General features: G+C 38.6%; 1 protein-coding gene across 3 annotated transcripts in view; it reads right to left on the bottom strand.

Annotated features, from left to right (window-relative positions):
- Positions 1 to 7,625: 7,625 nt before the first annotated feature.
- ctnna1 (catenin (cadherin-associated protein), alpha 1) overlaps positions 7,626 to 27,929 on the bottom strand; it is a 71,965-nt gene continuing 51,661 nt past the window's right edge. For 2 of the 3 annotated variants that reach the window (XM_044126174.1, XM_044126175.1), the window contains exons 16-18: positions 24,084 to 24,189; positions 10,265 to 10,399; positions 7,626 to 9,396 (exon numbers count right to left, since the gene is read on the bottom strand). In XM_044126174.1, coding sequence (XP_043982109.1) covers positions 9,106 to 9,396; positions 10,265 to 10,399; positions 24,084 to 24,189 — 532 coding nt within the window. In that variant the 3' untranslated portion in view covers positions 7,626 to 9,105. The remainder of the gene's footprint in view (positions 9,397 to 10,264; positions 10,400 to 24,083; positions 24,190 to 27,929) is intronic. The other variant, XM_044126176.1, reaches the window with a different exon arrangement.

Below are 27,929 nucleotides of genomic sequence, written 5' to 3'. Positions count from 1 at the left end.
TTTTCTCTCTCTGAAGCTTTTCCTTGTGAAAGGAGTTTTTAACATAATTACCTCCGTCATTCCCTCTGCTGATACTCTTACTTTCCCTTTTTCTTTCAGGTTTTGTCATTCCTTAGGAGCTGCTTATAAACGCAAATTAAAAATGAAAAGATTGTGCTCTTTCTAAGGCTGCCAACGTTTCACTGGATTACACGATATCGAGCTCTGCTGTGCATTAAGGAAAAAATAAAAATCCCGAGCTGCGCTCACGATGAAGGAGAGCTCATTTTATGGATCCGATTTTGAGGAGCAATTTTATCCAAAGGTTAAGGTATGAAAGAAGGTTTAGTGAGATCATCAACCAGTGTGGCTGATCTCTATAACGAGAACGGCAAAAATAATTCCACTGCTGAGATAGTTCCTCTTTACAAATAGAGCTAGTTTTTATTGTGAGTGTCGGCCTGGAGTCGGTGTTTGACTTATATTCATAACAAAAATGTGCTTTCATACTCTAATGGAAGTCCAAAAATGTTTTTGACTCTACAGAAGTGGAAAATAAAAATGCATGTCTCACTGGGAGCAGAGCCGAACATGCAGAAAGACATAATTTAAATAACTTTGACAGATGCATATCAGTCAACTAAAATATCAGTAAAATGCACACTTATTTTATTAATTCGATTTAAAAAGTGTCACATAAGCATTTGTCTCTATTAATTTTGAAGATTATGGCTTAAAGGTGACGAGAAATATTAATTTTGTAGACCTAAAAAAGGCATGTTGAAAAGGAATATGTGCTTGATACTTGATTTTTGCTCCCTTTGCATGAGTTACTGCATTGGTGCAGTGTAGCATGGAGGTAATAAGGGAGCCCAGGTTGCTTTAATAGTGGCCTTCATCTTCATCCTCTTTAAAACACTCAACACTAAACACACTGCAGATAATGGTGATCTTTGTCCAACACCAGCATTAGACGTGGCGCCCCAAATCACTGACTGTGAAAACTTCACATTGGACTTCTAGCAACGTGGATTGTGCCTGTGCCTCTCCACTCGTCTTCCAGACTCTCTGACATCCATTTTCAAATAAAATGTAAAATTTACTTTGATCTTAAAAACATATTTTTGCTCTTTAAGTAAGACACTTCAGCTGCGTCTCTGGTATGTGGTGGCTCAATTTCTTGGGAAATTACAAAATATTTCTTGGTCATGGAAATTCATCTTAAGGCTGCGATTATTGGACGTTGCTGCTGCGTCTTGTCCTACCACACTTTTTTACTTCCACTCAACTTTCCACCCTTACGTGTGGATAGAGCTCTCTGTGAACAGCCAGCTCCTTTAGAAATTACATGACCTAATCACTTACTCACACCGTTTGTTGTGGGTGTCAATGGCTGCCTGGACAAATCAGCTATTTCCCCGTGAATCACTTTTTAATTAAAATTTTCAAATTAATGGGTTTTTATTAGCCGTATTCATCAAAACTAACAGAAGTAATGCTTGAAATATTTCACCGGATGTATGATTAGTGACTATCGTAAATAAGCAGTCCATTGATATGCAATTTATTGAAAGGGAATAAGTATTTCTATTTCTCCTGCTGCCCTTGAGGTAAGTTTTTGCTAAGCTTTTCCTCTTTTTTCGCGATGTGCTTGGCATCAGAGGACATCTGTAACAAATCCCTGTTCAAACAACCTCCTGCAGATAAAATTGTTATTAATGTGTCTACTCTTTTTTTTATTTAATATTGGCATTCTGCAAAGGTTGAACTAATGAATACGGGACAATGTTTGGAAGACCTTGAAACTAGATTACACGCAATGCCTCTATACCTCTAAGTTTTGACTTTGCTCTGTAATTATCCTCTGATAACTCAAATGGAAAGCTTCTCATGTCTAATGGCTTCTCTACAAAGTATTCACGCGCTGAACAACAGGGCCTTTCTGTGTGTTCGTAGAGTATCAGAAGTCCCAAATACCTGACAGCCTATCCTCTGTGTCCTGCTGTTCTCTCAGATCCTGTGAGAAGCTGCTGACATTTTCGTGCGGACTGCTTCATTTGACCCGAGGTGTGGGTTTCCCGGCTCCTTTCAGAGGATCGTACCTGCTATTTATAAACTCCACATAACAGAGCTCAATCTGAAAACATCAAATGACAGACAGGTGCTTCAGAAAGCCGCTCTCTACGGCTTAGTTCAAGAAATAACCCCTCACAAGGCCCTGCACTCTTCTGATTATGGATGTTCAGCTCTGAGTTTCCTTCCTTCTCTCCATCCTCTGTATTTTTTTTTTTTCTTTTAAATAACGCGCATCCTTGGCACCCAGGAGAACTTACGCCATTGATTAAACTGTCGTACTTAACCACTGTGATTGATAAAACTTCATTCAAACATGTCATACAATGACAGCAGTTTGAGTGATACAGCACAACACAAATAGAGCAGAGGGGTGGGTGGGGGGACCGGCAGCTGGGTCTGTGACACGAGGAGCTGCTCGGCGTTGTCGACTCTGTGTCATATTTGTATTCAGAAACCTCACTCACAGAACAGAGCATTGTCTTCGCTCTTCAGGCCCTCGGCTGATTCAGGTTCCCCGATTCGGAGCATCAGAGGGGAATCCATCCTGTTATTATCTGAGCCTCCTGTGGGAAACCCTTATTTACAGAGAAGCGTGGTCGGTCCTCGGGGCAGCCGACGAGGGTCATGCTGTCATAAAGTGGGATGAACCAGCAAACAAGGCTTAGATCTAAAGACATGTCATCTTTTGAGAAACTGAATCAAATTGAAAAACTTTAGCTTTTTTTTAAAAAAACAAAACAAAAAAAAGCCTCCAGATTTATCACCCTGACACAATATGCTGATAAAGTTTTTAACTTTTAACAATTTCATAAAAAAAAGCCTTCTGAGGTTCTATAAATATATTTGAAGTCGTTCAGAAGTCTTAATAGCTACATTTGTCACTTTGACAGGGTTGCAGAATTGAAAACAGAGCGTTGTCATGTGTGGAGAGAAGAGCGAAGGGTTTGACTTGAATCTGAGCCGTTCGTGGTTCCCAACGCGCATTAAAGTGATTTCCATGCATAAGCAGACTGAAAATACATGTTGAGAGAAAAGAGGGAAGGAGGACGAGTAACGATAAAAAACACAACATACATGCTTTAATGAGAAACGCTTCAGATTTGTGCAGTGTGAAAGCTCTGGCATCATAACGTTATGAACACCTGGCTGAGACTGTGCTGGTTGCCTTTGTGCTGTCAGAGGAGCTCTGATGGGGCCTCTGTGGATTTGACTTGTTTGTCAAGCACACCACACAGATGCTAGATTGGACCGAGATCTGGGGAACCTAAGGGGCAAGACAACACCTCAAACTCATTGTTGTGCTCTACAAACCATTCATGAATAGTTTGTGGTTCACAGCCGGGCGCGTTGCTCTGCTGAAAGAGGGCAACGCCATCGGGGAATTGCCTTTTAATGAAAGGGGGTATGTGGTCAGCGTCAATGTGTGGAAAGGTGTCAAAATAACACGAACAAGGATGGCAGGACCCACAATTACACTGAAAGACATTTCTCATAGCATCAACTGCGTTGGACTGACTTTGGATTAATGCATCCTGGAGTAACGTGTTGCCCAGCTAAGAACTGCATATAAATCCGCTCATTTACAGGATTTTTTTTTTTTTAATGACTTGTTTGGCCAGGCCACCTACTTCCATTCCTCCGTTGTCCATTGTTTCTGCCTACAGCACTGACTGGTCTGCAGCTATGCAACAGACTGGGATGCACTGTCCTTTCCAACTGAATTTGTCACATATTTATTGATTACGAAAAATATTCCAGTTTTTGTTGCCAACTAGATGATAAATCAAGTAGAAAGTATTAATTTGAATATGTATGTATACATTATAGCACGTTAACATGGCTAGTTCTTATCCCGAGATAAGAAACAAAACAGAACCAGGTACAACACTGACCCCTGGATGGTGGCAGTACTTCCAGTATCATTCTTGGTAAATAAAAAAATATAAAAACTAGCCTTGATTTTTGTGGAAACGGCGACCATTTTTAACTTTATGAAGCAGCACAGCATGAACAGGAAGTGCAAACTTGAAATCAGCTGTATTGCTTTATTAACCCCTTCCCCTACTTTAATTATCCAGCATCAAACTACATGTTTGTTTTTTATTTTGGCTTATTAAAACATGCAAGGTTTTGTGCTGCAAGTTATATATTGGCGCTGCTATGTTTCTCTACCTTTCAGCCGCCACCAGGGGGCGGTTGTGCCAACACTGTCCATGCTAGTTCAATTTTGAGGTTTGGTATTACTTGAGTAGAAACAAGTTATATAAAAAGAAAAAAAAGAAAAAGAAACAAGTTGTATTTAAATCGCAATGAAACTGAATTATTTTCATTTATTTTTTACTCAGTTACTCACAGGCAAACAAATATCCACCTTTCTATAGACCAGTAAAAGGAGTGACCACAGACATGTCAAAAATGTCTGTCGTGATAAATAGGGAGAAGATCTGACTCTGAGACTCTTAATTAATTTCCTTTGTGTATTTATTTATTCATTTAGTGTTGGATTCAAAAGATGCAAAGAAAAAACAAAAAAAAAACAAGGCAACGATAATCTTTAAAAAAAAAAAGGGCAACCTGTAGTGCAGTAGTTTACAAAAACCTTGGCTTGATTAGTTTGCAGGCAATGAAAGAGGAAACAAATTAAGCAATTTAATATATGTTCCCTTACAATCAGCTGATTGTCACCGGTGTGGACCTGGATGAAGAGAAACAAACTCACGCTGCTCTGCTGGGGCAGTAATCAGCACCTCATGAGACTGGACAGCTCCACCTGGGGCTAAACAAGGTTTGAAATCAGCCCCCAGTGGACCAGGAGGGGAAATATCATTTAAAGCAGCTGCAGTCCAGAGCACGTTGGACTTGGAAATGTAATAAAGTTTAGTTGCTGCTAAAGAAGTTTTCCTCCTGCTATTTAGGTTTTCTTGGTTAGAATAGACCACAATGTAACCCTTTTTCCAGGTCTTATTTTATTGACTTATTAGATTGCCTTTGATCCACCTGTTTGTTCTTGTCTGTTATATTTTCGTCATGCATTGCAACTTGATCAGCCGCACGTTACACCAGCATCAAGTTTACACTTTAAGGTCTTTCTCCGAAAACAGATCCGTTCAAACCAGCACACAGCTTACTGCTCTATTGTGTGGCGGTCATTTACTTGGTACATATATTTATGTATAAGCTTTAGTCGAAAAAAACAAAAATGTGTAAAATTTCTGCTCTGGCAATCTTGTCTTTAATAACTGAACCCAAAAGAAATGAAACGTGTTTAGACAGATATGAAACAACAGGTAAGTGTACAATAAAAGCTAAACATTTAACATTTAAGGTCAGGGCTGTGGCAGATAATATGAAAATGATCAGATCACTTATTGAATTCTGACATTAACAGTTAATAACCCATGGAAAAACAGAGCTTACTTTTATTTCACCAGTCTCATAGTGAATCTAATGTGACTAAAGTTACCCTCTGTCGGTTCAGTCAGGTAGCTGGATTCTTCACAAAGATCACATTTTATCATATTGGTTCACAAATCTGTAGAAATTGTTTCTTCAGAAAGTTATTTTAGGTTGATTTTTAGCCTTGTGCTGCTACTACAGAGGTTATGACTGGAAGACAGCAGAGTTTAAGCCCACACACCTTCTGGTTCTGTTTGGTTGAGCTTTGAAGGAACTTGTTGTTTATTTGTATACAATTTGCAGGCAAGTGTTTTGGGGGTGGTATTTGTGTGTGGAGAGTGGTATGATGTACGTACCATTTGCCAGTAAAATATAAGTCTTTGAAGATAAATAATGTGATTCCAGGTTTTGTGTGAGCTCCATAATGAACTAGGCATGCTGAGAAACTCGTTGAAAAAGAGCCATCGTTAGTGCTACTGAGTCACACTGTGCTTCTTCCGCTTCGAGGTCAAAAGCTTTAAGAAAGCTCTCCACAGTGGCTCTTTCCTCCATGCAAAAATGCAATGAGTAATGACTCATTTAGCGGCGTGGTCCTGGTCTAAATTTTTATGTCCCTTAATATACCCTCTGGAGAGTATTAACTATTTCTCAAGATATTAAAGATTTTAAAAATCATTTGAGCTCTGCAAGCTGGTATCAAGGCCCCTTGGTGTTTATTTCAGCATTTTATCCACCTCTGTGCGCCACACTGACTAAATATGCAAGCGTCACTTGCATTTGTATTCAGCCTCCCAAACAAATAAATCTGATTATCATTCGTTTGTTTTATGCAATTGTTACAGGGTAGGAGGAAAGCTGGTGCTTATTACCAGGTCAGCAGACTATCACAGCTTAACGCAGAAAGAAAAAGGGGAATTCAGGGCTCTAGGAATTTTAGTGCTGTCAATCACCCTCATGCACGCACTGCTCAAAGCCTTCCCTGTGCTTTCTGCTAGCCTAAAGGTGGTTCCCCACACTGGAATCTATTTATCTCTGTTCACAAAGACAGTTTTATTTATGGCTTCTGTGCGTGTTTATTTCCCTTTCATTTATCCTTTTTGATGTTTGTGTTTTATTTTGGATATTTAAAATATCTTTCGGTTCCAGTGTGGAGTTCTCTTGACAAAATTACACGAACAGTCTGAGAGAGCAAACTTGCACTATTAATTAACATATTACTTCGAAACAGTTCCAAAATAATTTAGCTCCGAGCAGAATTTATCGTGACAGAGCCATTGGTGGCGGTTTTAACAAATTCGTATGAAACATCTTTATTTACCCCCACTTGTCGGTGACTTGAGACTGATATTCTAAACTTAAGCAGTAAGTAAAAGTAAAGTAAAGTAAAATTATATTTATAATGTCATCCAGCCTCAGACTTTATGCAAAATAACTGAAAAATTTTAATCTCGGTTTCCATTAGCTGCAGCTACTTAATCGTCATAAACACTTGATGAAGAAAATCACAATCGAGCTTTGCTGATTGAAACTATTCAAGTTTCAGTTTTCAAACCGAATGAAATCCTACTTTTCATGAGATGAACATTAACGTTTTGATTGTGATGTGAACTTACTGTCTTATTGGTTGAAAGTCCTTGAATGCTAAAAAGCCTGATTTAAAACAGGCTAGAATATTTTTTTAACAAAGAAGCAAAGCTAGATTCTGATAGAAATCGGTGACGGTGTGAAGACATGAAGGCGTCTTCTCAGAGTCCCTCCTTAATTCTGTCACCGCAACACTTTGAGAATGAAACGTTTAGTTCCCAATTTCGTTGCTGCAGTCGCTGCACTTTGACTGCAGCAACGCATCACTAAACGAGCCACTTAACGCTAAAATGGGGACATTTTTGATGAGATTAACGGCGGCACTGGAGCATCCCCAACTATATGTTGAAACAGAATACTGTAGACTGCCCCCAAGTCAGTAGCAAAGACTACAGGGAGATATTTATATATAATTCATTGTTATGAAACAGTGCATAGTTAGTAGGAGAAAGTTACTTGAGATGGCTTTTAATTTTCAAATAGACAAATGTAAAACAACAGATCAGAAAATCTGGGATATTGGCAACAGACTGCATGACCTAAAAGCATGAGAATAAGAGTGGAGTGTGTAAGAAAGCAAACCAGACGAATGGATTGACTTACTTTATTTAAGATAGAAATCAGGCACATTAATATAAGAAATGTATGCACTAATACGTCAGCTCTCAATAATAATAAAATCCACGGCAAAGTATTTCAACTCAAGACTCAAACCCAACAGTAGAGCAAAAGATGGGGAAACAATCCACTGACATTTTCTGTTTCGGAGTCCACACTTAAAAAGAAAAACTCCTCCACATGTCCCTCTGGCTGGAGGTCAGATGTTTTCAGCAAAGGTTCGTCTCCAAGACGAGAGCAGCAGAATCTCAAAGCACTGCTGTGGACCAACGACCTGCTCGAAAGCAGAAACCTGCACAACCCTGCCGCACCTTTCAGCTCCACCCCACTGGTTTTAGTTTGAAAGAGAAAAAAGAAAAAAAAAAAAACACCACATTACAAATAAAAAAAAAAAGACATTTCGTTTTAAAGCTCTATCATCTGGAAAAAAAAAAAGATTTATGGTTTCATAAAGATTCTAATATAAAATTTTAGTGTTCAAGCTCAAGGACAAGAAGTTTAAAGGCAAACGCTACACAGCAGGTAGAAAATATTGATCCCGTTAAATTGAACCCATTCAGAACGTGGAGATGTTTGGTCTCACTAGTAAATGAAGCTCACTGGCTTTGCAAAGTACTGACGAAAACACTCCGCTCATCCTGCAGCTCTCTGAGCTCTTCCAAACTCTCAGGAGTTCGAGAAACTTTAAAAAAAAAAACAAAAAAAAAAAAGAAAAAAAAGCACTAAAGTGAGTAGCAGTGGTGTCAGTTTGAATACATGAAGTCATAAAATAAAACAGAGAACAGCTGACAATGATCAGGATTTGAGATGAGGGTTTTATAAAGAAACTATATTTAACTGTTCAAATGTTAAAGCAATGACACAAATCTGATAAGTTTAAAGTTATTAAGCGTTTAGTGGCTTCTGAACATTATTTTAGGATTTATAAATGCAAGCACATGTAGAAATGGGCCTGAAGCTGGCTTTTAATGGAAGACGAACAACTGAATGTCTCGCTATTAAGATTAACAGATACTGCTTAAGACAAAAAAAAAGGGAGAAGTTCATTTTGCATAGCTGATATTTGCAATCTGTCAAAAACATAATGTGAAAACCTTACAGCCCCAGAGTTTTATTTAAACGTGTTCGAAAAAATAAAATTGATCAAAAACGAAAGAAAAAATTGGAATTACTCTCTGTATCCACATTTTCTTCTCATATATATATATATATAAAATAAAAAGTCCTATCCAGTTGGTTTCCCTTCTGACTGCACTTTCTACAGAAGAGACGGTTAATGCTGCAGATTAAAGCATATCTGAAAGTTAGGAATGAGGCAGCGGAGGAATACAACGGCCCAAACAAAGAAGCTGCACGAACAAATGACAGCTCTTTGATTTGACTCAATAAAAAAAGGCTCAATCTATGCTAAACTTTTGGGTTACACACTGATGCTCTCCTCCCGGGGGTTTTCTAGATGCTATCCATGGCTTTGAACTCGCTCAGAGCCTGCACAGGGCTGACATGCTTCTTCTGCGAAGATCTCTTGACTCTGTTGGTCTCCCCGTCGTCCTGCTTCTCTCGCTTCACCAGCGGCTTCTTCTCGGGAGCTTTCATTCTCCAGGAGACCGCGGGCATGTTGAGTGCCTCCATGTTTCTGTTCTTTTGGTACTTTGTAGAGGCGACGTAGGAGGCCTTGACAGTGGACACCACGGCGTTCATCAGGTTCTTGGCTGCCTGAATCAGGGACATGGCGCTGTCCAACTAGACCGAGGAGAGAGAAGCTGTTAGTAGCAAAGCAACTGCGAAAACGAAAGGTTGCTGCAGTACCTTTTATTTTACACAATTTGAATTCGCGTAAATTGAAAAGTGACTTCCCATCGCTCTTAATGACTTCTGGTTTTGGGCCAAAAGCTTAAAACTCAGACGTATGCAGCGGAGGATCCCTGGCGTCTGGCGAGTTTCAGAATATCTAAAAAGGTCACCCTAATTTAATCTGCTCGCTTAACAGCTCCAGAGACACCAGTGACACTTAAAAAATGCTGGAATAACAGTCTTCTCTGTGTTCCTTTTTCAAGAAGAAGGGCGAAAATCACGACACCCTGCTCACTCAGGTATAGTAATGTAGCCATTTTAAACTGGAGAGTAAGTGCTTAATTATTGCTTAAAGGCTTTGAACGTTGCTCAGTTGGAAGGTGGAAAGGTTAGAAAACATTTGTTGAACACAGCCGGGCGCCTTTAAGACATTCAATTCTTTTTTTGTGGAAAAAGAATCAGCCTTTGTCTTTAAGAATTTGTCAGGGATTTTAGCAGTAAATTAAGCTTCAGAAAGTAAGCAGTGCCTTCAATTTCATCATAATAAATGTATGAAAAGAAATCTGTTTAACCCACAAATTGCAAGGTGAGCAACCGTGAAGCACCAGAAAAAACAATGACTGTCCCATCTGCAGTGGAAAGTTGAAATGTTTTCATTTATCAGTCACTTAGGTTTCTTAAATGGCGTAACTTTTGAAACGGCATCGCCGACTTCTTCTGCACTCATTAAAATTTGTCTACCAGCATGAAAGAAAATTATGCTTGGTTTAAAAAAAAATTAAATAAATAAATAAAAGAAGAAAGAAGCTGGACTCACCCCAGAGACAACCAGCTCCCCTCCCAGGTTCTGAACTTCAGCTTTGACTTTACTGCAGATGTTGAGCTGATGGCAGTACAAGGCAATGCGCTGCAGGTAGGCGAGCAGGTCCTGCTTGCAGGAAGAGTCGGGACACTGCGGGAGAGACAACAAAAACACGGTTAAATAACGTGGAATAACACATTTGCACAGCAGAGTAAAAATTATACGTCTTCAGCTGGTTTTAAAGAGGGGAAAAAAAAACAAAAAAAACACTAATGTGCATATCTGTGTACTTTTTCATTCATCTCACACTTTATCAGGATAAGATAGTAGCAGTGTGACAGGTAGACACCCACACTATGAGCGCACTCGGAGCCAAAATGACAAACACACGCCCACAACCTGCTGTCTTGTCTTCACAAGGTTACAGTGTGATCACTTAACGCACAATGCAAATTGTACGACGGGGCGAAAGGTGCTGTCAATCAGCTGCTGGCGGCTGCATTTCGCTAAAGTCTCTGTTGCAGTAGACGGGAAAGGAAAACAAACAGGCAAAGTTTAAAATTGCATGTTTGTTGGAAGGGAATATGCAAAATTGTGTGAAGATATGAATGAAGTGTTGGAGAAAGAACTCAGCTTTGTCAGCTTTGTGGTATTTTTGCCTCAACCATTTGCCATTATTATTTCTTGAGTTTGGAAACCAAATTAAATCTACATTATGAATTAATACATTTATTGTATTTTTTTTATAATTATATTTTTTACAGATTAGCCAATTTTTCCACCCAGAGGTGTCTAATTATAATTTATATGCAATTTTAACAGCTTGTAGGTAAATAATAAACCATTTTTATTAACCAAAAAAAAAAAAAAAAGTAAAATAAGAATCAGTATCAAATGTTCATTGCAAGTGTAGCTTGTGACCTATACCGATCCACCAAAAAACATTCAGAAACCTCGTTCATTCATTTTTTTTATTTATGTGTGAAGAAATATCTCCTTTGTCTTCAAAGTCTCCAATAGACATACTCGGCCCGTATTAAAGATCTCTGCACAGAAAGCTGCATATAAAGCAAGCTAGTGCTCTTTCTCCTCCTGTCTGTACTGAGATGACTTTCTAATAATTTAGTTTTTGTTTTTTTTGAGTGTTTGAGCGCAGATTAAAATTTACAAGAAACAATCTCCACAGCTTTTTAAATACTTTCGTTTTTTAATGTCTTAATTCTGAAGGACTAGCATTTCAGCTGCTTTCTGGTCAATTTTTCCACAGTGAATGGAAGGAAAATGGCGCCTCAGCTACTTTGGTCCATCGATTGTTCTTTTTCTGTGAATCATTGGAAAATTCTAAATACTTTGGGGGCCAGCGATTTGTTTGATCTTATCCCCGTTAAGTTGCTCTTTTCTGCATTGAGGAAGTCATAAAGGATGCAAGTCAAAGTCATTTGATTTGTCAAATTTTTTCTTAAATCACTTGGATTGAAAATCTAAATAAACCTTTGATTAATTGCATCATCGTAGCCTCCTTTATTGTAAAATGCAGATAATAAATGGAGAGCAGTTTTGGCATTTAAAAAAAAGCAAAGTCCCAGACCTAAATGAAATCTGTGAGTAACAGAGGGCCAGCATGGAGGCTCAAGCTGTGCCAGACAATGATTTTCACACCGTTTGGTTGGTGATCAGCAGAGGCATTATGAGTGAAGCGTATTTGCAAAGGTGGGGGATAAGGACTTGTGAATGAAATGAAAGGGTTTGAAACTTCTGGCAAAATTATTTGGAGTCCTTGTAAGTTGAACCCCAAGTTTGAAAAGCCTCTAATTTCAGCTTTAGGGAAGAGATTCTCAAAAGACAGCAAGGTGTACACAGTCACTAAATTATAGCTGGAACCCTCCCTGCCTCCCCAGCCCCTCACGCACACATCAACTTCAAGAAATACATTATCATAAAATCCACTTTAAAGTGGCAGCATGTGAAGAACCCCGTAAATGCATGTCATTTAGCACTGGCAATCTCTTTGAATCATTTTATCTCGTCGTAATTAGACTTGGGCTCCACCGTTTCCAATCCCTTTCCTGGTTAGCTAAACAAGCCCCCTGCCAGCACAGTAATTAGGCCACAGTACTCTTCTTAGCTGCTCATCAAGTGAAGGATGTAAACACTTTGATGGGGGCCCTGGCGCTTTAAATCAGATCAGAATGACCCCAGTCACAAATGCTTCATCAGTAATGATCAACAGACAGACTTTGGTACAGATCACAGCCTGCCAGCTTCTTGCAACATCTACTAAACACACTAGATGCTACAAAAAGACCATGGCTGACAACGCGAGTGACAAGGCCAGAAGAAAATACCGACTTAAATGCCAGTGTTTTTAGGAACTTGGCTCCCTGAGGGGAATATCTTTTAGAAGTGTCTCAAATGTCCTGAGAGAAGGTGAACTTAACAACAGTCCATCTTTTAATTGCCTGAAGTTGGAAAAAAAAAGAAGCTGGGAAGATCAGTGACGTGCAATCGACTCGCTGAGTCTACATACATGTGCTGAACAACTAAGCATTTTTAAACAGCTAAGCAACAGAACCGTTCATGCCCCAGTTCACTGTATAAACATAAACCAACATTTTGAACCTTACCTTAAACAGGAAAAAAAAAAAAAGTTTTCACTTCATGAATTTTTACAGTTTAAAGTCATTTTAGCAAGATGTCACTGAAAGCTAAATGAGCTTACACCAGATACATAGTACATGGAAAAGAAGTGATGCTGGCAGACAGAAGGCTGCTGCACTTTTGGAAAGATAAACATAACCATTTAAAACAACTTGGAGGTGAAAAAGACTTCCAGTAATACTATCAGTAAGTTAACACAATTATAAAAGTACAGATGGAAAGACAAAAGCTGCATCGCTGTTAGTCAATTACCAAGCTGATAGCCTGGCTAATTCACTAGCTAATTTCAGCTGGTCATACTTGTGTTACTTTATAAAGACATCAAGGGCAAAACGTTATATTCAATGCAATGAACATTTCAAAACATAAATTTGTGGATATTTATATTTTTGCTTAAGGGCATGTATATAAAAACAAAATGGTTATAGATAACATTTTAACTGTAATGTACTAAACTGTTTTTTGTAACAGTATGAATAATCACTCCGTTCCAGTTTTAAACATCCAATCATGTTCTACATTTGCTTTTAAGATTCAAGTAAACACTTTTAACTTTGATACATTTACACAAGGTCCACCTGCTGTGAGGATTTTTCACAGGCCTAAGTACTCAGGACAGCGGTGTATTTAGTCTCCTTACACAAGCGCACCAACATAAAACGTTTCCAAAACGAAAACGGAGGAAAGGGAAATGGGAGGAATCTTGTTTTTCGGACACTTCAAACAGACTACAACTTCTGTGACACATCTAATCCTGCTGAGCACATCGGTATCCCTGGTGGGAGTGTGGAGTGCTCCACTGAATATGGTGGACTCACTACTAGATATAAACCACGCAAGCATACATTTATTTATGAACTACCAGGCCAGCATAAGTGCTCATTCACACACATCTAATCAGAGCATTAGAGAACACAGAGGAGTTCAATTATTAATCATTATATTTGCTAAGTTCTCACCACAGAATATTATTCTGAATACTATTGAGCAGGCTAAGAAAAGAGACTTGCCATTTTATGACAGGAAACTATGCATAAGACAGCGAAGGGAAATAGAGCTGGGGGGGTTGCTCATCGTACAGGACAGGACCAAAACATGGCTGCTGGACTGGTGAAAAGAGAGGGGGAAGGTTATAAAAGGCAAGAAAGAACCAGAGAAAAATCAGGAGGAAAGACAAGGATGAAGAGTCAGCCAGAGGGGAAACAGTGTGGAGGAGTAAATAAGGGAGAAATCCGACTGGGGAAAAAAAAAAGAACAAGAGGATTCAACTAAAGTTGGGAGGGGCATTTAAGTCAGAGTGAGACAGCAAGTGCGCGAAAAGCGTGCGCGCGCAGAAGCACAGATGCAAATGCAGAGACCTGCGATGAGGCTGAATGCAGCAGCCATGCTAATGAAGGCTCGGGGAAGTGTTCAGACGGCAGAGAGCAGGGCACTGTGAAAGCATCACTTGTGCTCATACTCGCTTCAGCTGCTGGCTTCCCTCAGCACTCAGGAAACTCTGGAGCGCCGCTCCCGCTGTCACATGCGAATGCTGAAGTTGTACTGAGAGGGCCGACGGAAATTGGGGAAATTGTTTTTGTGAAGAAAATGCAACATAACACTTTTGATCATTCAAGATGGAGATTAAACTATTTTCAGTCGTATTTAAATAACAAGACTGCTCGGTAGGAAATTAACATGCATGCAACATCTTAACTTGCAGTCCAAAATAATATCAGGACACTGGCTCAGTATGCTGATATTCATGTGTACAGATCATGTGTACCATTTCTTAAGTCTGTGCCAAATGCTAAATTTGGCACATACTTAATGACATGAACTTCAACTACACACAGCAATTCAATTTTTAATCAGTCCCAACAACAAAAAGAGTCCCTTAGGTCTTACATTGAAGTATGTTTGTGTCCAGTTGTAGAAAGAGATGGGAAAGCAGAAAGAGGTGGAGGAGAGACTTCAGCACATAATTCTTTTCAAGGCAAACTAATAGAAAAGGTGAGTCACCACCTAAAAAAAAGGAGCCAGCAGTGCAGGTTGAAATGTCAATGATTCCTGTATAGTTCTTGTCCTTAGTGCTTGCATCTAAAAAAAATAAAAATAAATAAATAAAAGGTAAAGTCAGGTCAAAATGTTGCAGAACGCCATTTAGATATGCTAAATTAATCTGTGATACATCAATGGCTTCATACTTAAAAAGGGATCCAGTTAAACTGATGCTTTCAATTTTTGATGCCTTCTCTCCAACATGCAGAAACGACTCTAAGCAGAGTCCAAAAAATAAATGAATGAAAAAAAAATAAAAACTTGAAATGTTTCATTCATCTAAAAGTCCAGAGAGAGAAAGCAGGATGTTGAAGGAAACCCCATGACAGTGCTGTGTATAAAGTAACAACCTCTGAGATAAATGATGAACAGGACGGTCAGGTCCCATCAATGGAAATGCCATGCAGTTCCACTGGATTCCATTACACAGAGGCGAGACGCACCGAGCGCCTGAGCTGCCGCCAACCAGCGCTGACCTTTCAGGACGCATCACCCAGAGGAAATGCCAGTTTCCAATATTTACTGACAAGGCCGCATCCTAATGTGTCGCTGCCAGCAACCTGGTGGGGAGCACAGCGGGAAGTGAACCCAAAAAGTGTTTTTGCGTGTTTGCTTATCACTTTCTGCATGCAGTGAGAGCATGTACGCTGCTGCAAGGAGATCCGAGGAGGTGGACGCTTCCTATCGCAGGAGGAAATGACTACCTTGCAAGCGTTGGCATTCAAAAACGTAGAGATGAACTTATCTGAAATTTGTTGCAGATCTATAATGGCTGATTATCCTAAAGGTTTGACCAGCCAATAGCAATTTTATTTTGGAAACTATATTATGACAGAGAATTTTTCTAGCCTGTCGTGAACAGACAACATTTTAATACAATAAGCAGAGCTGATGTCAGAGGAAGTAACAAGCTATTATAAAAAAAGATTAATCACTTCATTTTTTTGAACTGTTTTTTTTTTTTTTTTTTTTAGATATTTATCAACAATTAGCCAGTCAAACCTTAAGAGTTTGAAAATACTAGGAACATTTTCACATCCAACAAGTCCCATTATAGATGTTAAAATTCAAAGAGGATAAAACAAAGCAACTCTGCTGTATTCTGTTATTCTGTTGCATTTTTAGGTAACACTTTATTTGAATGGGTGTGCAAAAGACTGATATGACAGTGTCATAAACATGACATAACACTTGTTATAACCATGAAAGAGTCTTCATGAATGTCTACGACCGTTGGTAAAATAATGACGCTTTTAATGTAAAATTCTACTAAAGGTTGCAATAAAAATTTATTAAAAGTGTCAACTTTGCACTAAAAGTGTCATTATGTACTAAATGACACTTCATGACAACATAAACATTCATGAAGACTTCTTCATGTTCATAACAGGTGTTATGTTAAGTTTATGACAGTGTTATGTCAGTCTTATGCACACCCCTTCAAATAAAGAGTTACCAAATTTTCTTTTAAAATAGCTTTTTTTTAAATCTCAGATTTAAAAATGTCATTTGAGAATCCACAATCATATCAAAGAAAACTAATTTTAAGTTGTTGTTTTTTTTTATCTAAAGAGTCATAATTACGGAAAGGCAATGCTTAGATATGAGTTTTTTGATTTTTTTATTCTGATATGAAAAGATTCAATTTAGAGATTCTGGTTGGCCACAGAACAAGCTGAAACATTCAGACCTCTTAAAGAGTCACAATAAGCAAACATATTTTACAACAATTTTTCCTTCAGTATAAGTTATCTTCAAATACTAATTGAATCAGCTTATGACGACCTGAAACTACATGAGGTTTTTGCATCATAGGAGGGCACCTAAAGTTTTACCAGGTTAAAAAGTGCAAGTAACAACAATACCTCCGTCTGACAAATTACTTATTATATTACATCCCTGCTGGTTTATTATTCTTTTGAAGTGAAAAGAAATAATTATATTCCCTGCAGCAAACAGGCATTAAAAAAATGCTGATGCCTCATTCCTGTTCACTTCAAAATGAATTAGAACAACTCACACTCCCAGGTTTCTGCCAGCAAGTCAAGTTGCAGTTTATGTCCAGGTCTGCCCAGAAATATACAACCCATGGCAAAAATATGTAATCACACCTCTAAAATTAATTCAGCTGTTCCCCCTGCAAGAGCAACTTATACTTTATACCTAAATGTTCTGGATTTGTTAAAAAATAAATAAATAAAATAAAATAAATATGCCAGAGTATAAACACACACATGTAATGCTTTGCAATAAAAAAAATAAAAAAATTCTGATCAAGTAGATGCAAAAATATAAATTGCATTAGAATTTGCATTTCTAGAGCATATAATGACAAGTGTGACTATGCAAATGAGTCAGCAGATAAGAGTTCTTGTGGATCTCAAAAAGCTTTTGTGGGATTCTGATTGACAGAAAACAGTCATAACATGAGAGCTTTCAGAGGAAACAATGGGAACCATTATGAAACGCCTCTGAGAAGATGACTTGTATAACATTCTGTCTGCACTTTGAAGCGAGGCATCGGATGGGTGTAAAAAAGAAACATGCAGGCAGAAATCAAAGCATCGAGACCAGAGGATTCTGGTCTTCGGGGCCTGATGTCCTACATGTTTCGGATGCGTCTCTCCTCCAAGACATCAGATTAGTTAATATACAATATAGTTTATATACAATTAAACAAAGACGGCTGCCTACAGATAACTAGCACTTCCCCAAACTCATTAATTTTGGGACTGTATCCCACATGAAGGACTTGATGAAACACGGTCATGCCTGAGTTTGTAAGTACACAGGTGCACCTTGACATCTTGGATAATTCTCATTCCATCAATCAAAAGCAGGCTTGACAATGATATTTTTCAGGATGATTAAGTGAACAGTGGTGCTGAGGGAAGGAGGGTACATTAAAAGAAGAGAAGAAAAGAGCTCAACATGGCCTGAATCTGTCTGAATCTCATTTTGACTGGAGATTTATAATGGAAACTGGATGAAATGAATGGCAAGAATCCATCCAGCCAAAAGCCGATTTCACAACAGTGGTACAAGAAAGTTAGAATCTGATGGATGAAGAATAAAGCTCTTTTTAGCTTAGTCTAAATCCCAAGAACTTCAGTGCAGTGACTTTTGGATGTTAAGATACAAGACGTCTAAATCATTTCACCAAGTAAGATATTTATAGGCAAATGTTCACCATAACCCAATGGATCCCTGAGTTGTATCTCAATGCACACCCGCTCACCTGGAGCTTTAAACTTAAATTACAACTATTGGATCAGAGTTTAGCTTAATCAAATAAGACCTTACATAAACAACCCTGCAGAACAACCTGCGTCTAGTAGCTGGTGCTAAAATGTTACAGCGTCTACAGAAATGCAGAGATGTCATAGATAAACAATATTCTTATTCCCTCAGGAAATAACAGTCTGAGATCGAAGACAAAGTTTCAGGAGATAAAGGAAGCAATGCACTGAAGAGACCATTTTATTTCTCTAGGTAAGAACTATGATTCAAGATATGGCTAAGCAGTGACAGGAGATGATCAATCCCAAGCAGTGGCCTGAAGACATTTCAAGATAAATACACAGTTTCATGAGAAATGCTTACTAGACTGGAATTTAAAAGCCATAAAAATAGAGCCAGTATAAACAGCATGGTGGTAAAATATAGAAGACGGAATAAGGAGAAAAGTGCACTGTTATTATTGAAAACACAAAAAAAATGAAAGTCATACTTGTAGCAAGTCGCACATAAATGTTTGCAAAATGTTTGTTAAACTGTGCAACTCAAAAATTAACAAAGAGTTGAATTATTTACATATATTAATTCAAAAAGTGAAACTCATTTATGAAACTCAAAGTGCTGATTTTAATGAGTTATAACATTTAATTTCCCTTTTGGATCAATTAAGTATTTCTTTAAATTGAATTTTTCAGCTATCCAGACAACTAAAGAGCCCCATTACCTGCTTTAATAACCATCACTGCATTTGACCAACAAACTCCTCTGACCAAAACCCCCAAACAAGTCTAAGGAGGATTGTTGAGAAGATGATGAGACATCAGAGCCAACAAAAGGAGGGAAGCTGAATGCTGCTATGAAAGCAGCCTGTGGTCGCTCAACAGTTCTCAGACCCACAGGCTGATAACCTCTATGCTACACTGCTTTGATTAGTATGTCATGCAAACGGAGCCCTGACCAAGTGCATGGACGTATAAACCTTCTTTTTCTTTGTCTTATGTCAATTTAAAAATAAATGCATGAATATACCAGTCTGTAATGATTCTGTCCAATTAGAAGTTTCAGTTCAGTTAACCTTCCTTGTTATTCTAATTTAGATGCACATGTACATCTAAATTAGTCCAAATATTGTCTTTGGATTTAAAGACAATATTTTATAAATGCAGAGGTTTTGTGAATCTTATTTTTCTATAATTAAAGGGTAAAAAAGAAAATCCACCATTAGCCAGTATCAATGGCCACTTTTTACAGCCTATTGTGTTGCTGTCTTCACCAAATCCATTTTCAAAATGCATCATATTTGGATTGAGCCATTTCCATTGCATTTTCAATGGGCCACATTACTTCAACAATGTGGCTAAAGGGAAAGTGGTGTGATAAAAAATTGAGGATTAGTAAAGCCAAAGCTAAATTACTACTCTGCAGACAACTAAAACCAAAGTGGAACAAAACACTCTATAATTATTTAAAACCAAGAATGATGCATCAGCACATGAAAGTGCCTGAATTTTGATAAAGCAACGCTCTTAAAATTCCTGAACGTACCAAAAATCAACAAGCGGAGAAAAGAAGAGCTTCACTAGATTAGTATAAATTGCAGTTAGCCTGCGACTGACCCTTGGTCTGCTGAGCTGAGAATTTGTGGACTCTCTTGGCGATTTTACCTCTTTGCTGCAGCAGGTAATTTACAAGCTGTCTGCTGCAGAGTGTCTGGGGCCAGACCTGGGATTAGACTGTGACCAGCAACAGAGACTATGGATCACCATAAATCTTTACTGATTGAATGCAAATTGGAAAAGTACACTCTGTGTTGTCAGTATACATCATGAGAATGAAACTCCCACGGCACACACAAGAACAAAGAAAAGCATGCTGATTCTAAGACTATGCTAGGCCCTTCTCACTCGTGTTTCTTTGTTATTAAAGTGTTTATATGAGGGGAAGGCCATCTGCCAAAATTTATAGGCTACACAGAGGACAACACTTTTGTATTATAAATCTCAATTACGCAGCATTATTTGTTTACCAGGCAACTTGGAAGAAATCCTCATAAGGTTCCCTGCAGAGTAGGGTCATAAATTCTTAATCAACTGCAGTGCAGACCTTTGTACAGCAATGACCTAAATCCTGCAGCTCATTTCTACACTACACTCATTTCTTTAAAATTTAATATGGCTCCATTGCACATATTTAACAGTCTTTAAAAAAAAAAAGTCCAAACCACACCATGTCCACCTGCACATTTATGGAGAAGACAGTATTCTAAAACCATAGCACAACACAAAAAAATTAAAAAAAAGGAAAGGTGGAGTGAGATGTATCAGTCTGGGACCATCTGCCAATGTGTTTTATATGAGGAGCAAACCCTCACAGGCCCTGCAGGCCAGAGGCACAGAACGCAAGTGATTAATATGACTAGGTTAATGAACAGTCCCAGCATTGCCTTTGCTCCTCTGACTGTCAGTCTGTGAACATCCTAACAGAGATTCACTTAACTACTACTGCTGCTGCTGCTTGACTATGCCGACCCTTACCATGTGTGTCATGCTTTGGTGCATATGGATTGGTGGCATCTCCTGCTTTGCTAGGAGGTATGGCCCCAAATATAAACCACTAGCATTAAAAAAAAAATAAATTAAATAAAAAAAAAATCTGCCACCTGGCAATTATGTTGCTAATTAAAAGGCGAAACACTCTTAATGGATTCATCTCTCAAGAGGGTTGTACCTCTCTCCACAAAAAATGCAGTACCCCCTTCTTTCCAACTCTCCAATCTGAAGCCTTTTCTTTCCCTCTACCCCCACGACAGTCTCCAGGCGTCGTCGTTGACGTGTCGGAGGGGCTAAGAATCACCTGGTGCGTTAGTGTTTTGGTCTTTGCCAAGATAGAAAGGCTAAGAGGGACATCTGGATGGGTTCAGAGGCTGAAGGGGTCCTTACTCTTGGCTGCAACATCTGTTTCAACAGCCAAAGCTCCTCATTTATTTATACATTGAGTGCTTCAAACACCCAAAACTTTTAAAAGGATGTCTGTATATACACACACATCAACTGCAGATATGCATAAAAGACAGAAACAAGTTTCTACAAATAGCAGAGGATAAAAGGGTAAATACTCCTCTAAATCTGAAACATCCATGCATGTGTGCCTACAGAGAACCAATGCCAGTCAACAGAAGCTTCTCGTGCAGGCATGCACAGACCAACATACACAACTGCACAGTTGCCCATCTGTTTTCTTTGGGGGATAACACTGTTTTCATTAAAGCCAATATGCATCTTCAAAAGCTGCAGCGAGGCATATAAAAAAGTGACTTTCCAGGGCGGCTTATTCCCCATTCAGTTGATTCAAATGCAATTAGGTCAGCACAGGTAGGACTGCTACTTTGTGATAGACGTGACTCTCTAATATTAAAGATCTGAGGGCACCTTAAATAAAATATCAGACGTGCTGGGTTCTAGGAGGCCAGCAGCTCATTATGTCTGACAATGAGGGAGCGAACTCAGCTGAAGCCTTAAAAGCAGATGTTTCCAGTTAGTGAAGGAATCACTGAATACAATAGTTGGGCTCCGACTAGAAACTAGGCAAGCCATTACCGAGTCAGGAGGAAAAGACTTAACCTTTCATGGAGCAGCTACAGAGATAGTAATAAGGGTCACAGCTTCTTGCAAGTTTCTCCATAAACAAAAGTAAAGTAAATCTGTTTAAGTAACCCAAAATGCAGATACAATCAGAGAAAAAAGTGTGCACCTTTTTACATGTCTGTGATTTTGTGTGCATGTATTTTACAGTCTTTTACAGCATTAGGAGGAAATCCTCAGTCGTCATGCTGATTCAGTACATTGTGGTTTGCAGAAAATCTGTGCCCAGCTCTTTAAAGCTTCATCACATATGAACCTATTCGGGACTTTGAACTAATCATTGTAGTACATTGACTTTTCTCCTTTTCAGCCATTATGTCGTAGATTTGATGCTACATTTAGGGCCACTACATCACCCAATTCGTGCAAATCTTTAGCTGCCAGTCAGGACACCTTGCGTCTTTAATTTATAGCTGACTGAAAAGTGATTAAAGTCTGTGGTTTCAAAATAAGCCCAAATCATCACTGTCCACCACCATGCTTGACAGCTGGAATGAGATTTGGTGCTGTGCTTGGATTTCATCCACCCAAAAGGATATCGATTCAGATGCGACTCAGCAAATCCTGGATGCACCAATATATTTTCCTATTCTTAAGCCTTTTTTCCTTCAACCCATCACAGCAGCTCTTTTACTCCTCGTTCTACTGTCATGGACTGTAACAACCGAGGCCTCTTGAGTATGAGATGACGCTTTTGTAGTTCTGTCATTTGAGACTGGCACGGTGCGACCTTGAGGTGAATTTGCTGGGATGTCCACTCCTGGGAAGATTGACAACCGTCTAAAATGTTTTACAGCTGTGAATAATCTCTCTCACGGTAGGATGATTGACTTCAAGACATCTGGAAATAGACTTAGAACCCTTGCTCGATTGATGGGCAGCAACAACAGCTTCTCTAAGGTCGTTGGTAATGCATTTTCGACCCGCCTTTGTGCAAACACACAACAACATGCACTGAAGCAGAAATTGAAAAAAGTCCTGTTTTTCTAACCGTAGCTACACCTGCTGATGATTAGTTAATCAAGTACATCTGATTAGCAGCACTGACTTTCTATTTTTTTTTTTCTTAAATCCTACTGAAGCAGCAGGAGTCTCATCTTCCACAGAGAATTTCCATTTTGTCTATCTTGGTCTAAAGCGCGAGGAATCAGCCGTTTTTCCATCGCCTAGATAAAAACATTTTTAGGACATGGCGATTTCTATTTTGTCCCGATAAGAGCAATCCCAAAATTGGCAGTACCTTTTCCACAATAGATAGCCTTCATGCTATTAGCTTTTTGCCAACATGTCATCTGTTGTCAACAAACCGGAGTAAGAGAGACCGACAGAGCCAACTGTTGTTATCCGAGCCGAAATCTGTGACATCTGAAGACTGTGTCCTTTCAGAGGCAACATCGTTCTTGAACAAAAGTTGTTTTTAGAGAAACCCACAGCTGGTACCATCTCGACCACAGAAGCAAACAACATCCTCCCAACAGAGAAGCTCTGTTGCAATTGTGCTTTCTGGCAAACTAAAGCTTTTCATGTTTTTAGTAATAAAATATGTGCCTACTGCAGACCCAGATGCAATACGACTTTGTTCATAAGTTGAAAGACATATCAACTATCCAACAGTTCAACGCAAGTTCAATTAGTTGAATACATATGCTTCATGTCAAGAACTACAGTTTCTAAGGTAAGTTATGGATGTTGTAAATTCAGAGGATTTACAAAAACAGCAAATGTAAGATGTGTAAACCTCAAGTACTAGCATGTACAAAAACACTGTTACATTTAGCTTCTTCCTGTTAATGTCAATCTTTGGTGCCCAACTATTAAGGCAACACTACATACAAATGTATGTAATTTGTTACAGCTGGGAGCAATTTAATCAATATCTTATAACAGCTACAATCACGAGAGTAGATTTCTTTATTTTAGATTAATTTAAAACGGCAGCAATTATCTATGTAGATTTAGAAGAACTCGGAGCAGACAAATACAGGCAGCACAGAAAGCTTCAAAAAAATATTCAAACTCGGCTTTATAAGAATTTTTAAAAAAGCCTCAAAAACCACAATTTCAGAACAAAACATGTTCAAAAGTCGTGACAAAAGAATAAAATGGGATAAAATGACTATACCAAGAAGCACATGCATACCTTTCAGAAATGAAATAGTCCAGACTGAATATATCTTACTGCAGGAGTTTACAGGGATGGGTTGCACAAAGGTGTAGCTTACATCACCCCTCGCCTTTATGGGTTCATTTTCACTTACAAGGTCAGCGATGCTGCGTCCCAGTTTGTCCATTTTGGTTCCCGCTTCTGCAATTTTCTTGGCAGCTTTGATGACATCAGATGTATTTTTCAGTGGCCCCTTCCCCCTGAAGATAGAAGATGGAAACATCAGTCGACATTTTTCCTCTACTGGAGTCGGTGTGATGCAGCAGTAAAATCTGTGTAATGGAGCCCCTGATTCTTTAACAGAGTTGTTTTCCCTATGAAGCAGTAGCATCTCGTAAACTCTGGGGATTGTGCAGGTAAAGCTCGAGATATAAAAATGCATAACAACTGAGCGCAATGATTACACATATTAAACATGAATGCATCCTCAGTAACACAATGTTCAGAGAAATCAAAAATGCTAAACCAAAAACATTTTCAAGGTTATACAAATAACTAAATGCAATTTTATTTAATGTGGATAAAAAAAAAAAAAAAGTTTATTTGTGTATATTTTTGTTTAATGACCCGATACAATCATACAATGCCATCCTGTTCCCGATTCACACTCAAAGTCCATCCCAACATTGGTCAACCCAGCTCTGACCTGACCCACTGTAAATGCTCGTCAGCTATTTGCCTTTTTCGGTACCCCTCAAGGGACTTTGGGACACAGTTGGCATGAGAGACAAATTGGATTCAAAGCTGTTCTCTCCAGGCTAAAAGAAAAAAAAAAAAAAAAAAAAAAAAGAACCGTCCAACCCAGAACAGATGGAATTTTGTTTTCTGTTCTCTCACTTCCTCTATCCTTTCCTCCCGTCTCCAAACCTTCCTTCTCTTGTTCTCCCTCTGCTGCTCTGATGTTGAACAAGCCAGGGTCCTAGTGGGAAAGGCCATGCGTCAGAGCGCATACTGGAAGTTCTCCAGGGACGAGACAACCCCTGGAGACGGAGCTGAAAGCATTGTGATGCTTTGGGGAAGGAGGAAAAAAACGCATACAGGCAAAAAGGCAGCTGATAGCACACCATTGTGGTTTGTTCTCAAAAAAAAAAAGTACAACATAAAGAAAAAGTCACAACTGATTTATATCTGACCAGTAGTGTCCCCTTTTTTTAAAATATTTATATATAACCAGTGGCTTATTCTTAGGAATTTGTTTCTACCTAGCTGGGAAAATAAACAGGTCACAAAGACAAGACAAACTCTTTACAGGTGATACGTTTCAGAATGTGTAGATAAGAGCAAAGTATTATTAGAGCTCCTCCAGATGTATGTAAACCAAGCACTTCAGAGAAGTGTGACATCTGGCTGCTGGACATGTTACATGTACCCAAGACGACAAAATGTCTTATTCATGAAGGCTGCCATGGAGCCACAAGCATTGCTGAAGTCGACATGAACTCCTCTCTCACTCTGCAAATTTGTCAGGAGAGGTCAATTACCTCATACATCAACCTTGGTGGAGCTACACACCATCTCAAGGTTCAAAGGACAATAATTCGGGCACAGGCTGAATTCACTGGCTACTGACCCTCACCACGAAGGCATAACGTATGGATAGATTAGCTGGCTGTCTGTGTGCTCCCTAAGACAGACTTTGGTTGTGGGTCTGGGTGGAAACAACAGAAATGCGTGATAAACACTGAACTGTAAGTTTTACCCTGAATTAGGAACTTCACTGCAAAGTAACAAAAGGGTAGTTGCGGATCAGTTGCAGGAAGTTTGTGAAGATATTGATTGTATTTTAGCTAAACTCAAGACCGAATCAGATCGGTAGGGCTCAAACGCTGGTGGAGGGGCAGTACTTTATGGATTTACTTTGAAGAAACGGTGAAGATCTGTGGTAGTGTAATGTAGTAGTGTAAGCATTGCTGTGAGGGCATCCTTTTAACTCCATGTAGTTTCTCCATTTTGTTTCATTACCTTTTGGTTAATTACACTGTATTCAGCCTGGGAGCTTAGACTTTGAGAAACATACATGTTGAACATTTAAACAGACTTTCCATGAAAAATCAGTGACTAAAGGGAGACACAAAGATGGGTTGAACATTTTTGAATATAGAAGCGACATTATGTAAAAGGTAGAACATGTTATATTATCACATGTATATCTATATATCAAATATTTACCTAAAAATCATAACATTCTAGTTTCCAAAACTCAAGGATGAAATTGTTTTAAATGTAGTGAAATAATCAGGCTGTAATGGAAAAACAGTGGGATGAATTTCCTTTTCTCCTCAAAATGTGAATAAATACAGTCTTTATCTCCAAAATTTGCTTAAAGTTTCCATTAGGTTTGGTTTGACTGCAGTAATTTATAAAGTCTTATCACTGTTAGAGAATTATTGTTGTAGCTTTCCTAGTAAAGAATAAAGGAAAACTGGTTATAATTACATGCCTAGAAAATGTTTTTGCTCAAATTGTCAGAAAACATAGCCTCAAACTGCTATGAAGGTGGAAAAAAAATGAAATCCTTGGAAAATGTGTTGCACTGTAAAAAAAAAAAAAAAAAAAAAAAAAAAAAGCCAATATACGGTACAAATTCTGATAGCGGGTTAGTGTTCAAGCACAGCCCTGAAAATTAAGTTTTCTCCACTTCATTTGGATGAGGCAGCCAGAAAACAATTCCTGCAGCTAAATATTGTAAATAAAACCATGAAGGGAGAACTTTTTGACAGCTCTGTGATTTATCGAGGCTATTATCGGCGCTGAACTGCTGATTAGATGTCAAAATAATCAGGACTACAGAGGAGGATGAGTTTAATAATGTGAGTACAGCACATGAGGCTTGAGCTGGGTCCTGAAAGTAATACCTGCTTTGGATCAGCCTGTCCAACTTAATAAACTCATCATAAAATCAGATTATTTTTCTTTCTTTATTTCCAGTGGAGATGCATTCTCTTATCCTAGACAAAAATATTCTACAGTATGCAAAATTAATAAATCCTAAATCATGCGTATTTGATTTTTCTTTTTTGAGTTCTTAGGGGCTGCTTTGAACAGCAGCTTTACAATGTGGGAGAGGCGGTATTTATGCAGTATAAAAAAATAAAATGTCAAGGCAATCAATAACCTCATATCTGAATCCATCCAACCATTTAGTAGTAAAAGGTTGCAATACTTTTATCCGTACTCCTTTGAAAGATTGAGCAGCAAATAAAATCTGCCGGGTTCTGTGCAACCTTTCGGGTCACTGGCTGTTAACATTTCAGACTGCTCTGCCATGTTTCACTATTTTACATATTTAGTCAGCGCGACAGGCTCTTTGACCCATTCAGAAGATGAGGATAAAGAGACGACATTACATCATTACCAATGTGACTCACACGTCTGCAACAAAATGTCCAGAGTGATTCACTCACATTTCTAAAAGCAAAGCTATACAAACACATTCAGTGAAAAATGCATTTAAGGCACTTTCATGCATTCTTCATGTGAACCTAACAGTAGTTTCTAGTAAAGATGCATAATATATCAAATTGCAATTGTCATCGCGATATTCGTGTGTGTAACACTGCATCTGCAAAGGAGTGCTTGCATGCTATTTTTAGCTGGATGCTATTCTTCAAGTGCCTTTACACTGGTGGACAATCACTGCTCTTGATAGAGAAACCTGATTTATACTGTTAGTGGCTGAGATGCTGAAGCTTCTAGAGAGCAGAGGGAACATTTTGTAAAGGTAAGAAACGGAAGATGTGAGTTAATCGTAAGCAATGTAAACATCACAATTTTCAGCATTTGTAACGCTGTAACAAACATCCAATATGCTTCTAAAAATGTTCATTCCTTGAACATTTCGCCGTTTGTTCCACATTATGAAGTCGAATGAAAATGAAATGTGGTTCTTCAAAAATATTCACAAAAGTCTGAAAATTGACCTCAGGCCCCTTTACTCTGA

Source organism: Gambusia affinis, linkage group LG09 (assembly GCF_019740435.1).
Source record: "Gambusia affinis linkage group LG09, SWU_Gaff_1.0, whole genome shotgun sequence".
NCBI lineage: Eukaryota > Metazoa > Chordata > Actinopteri > Cyprinodontiformes > Poeciliidae > Gambusia > Gambusia affinis.
This window is presented reverse-complemented; position numbering and strand designations above follow the sequence as displayed.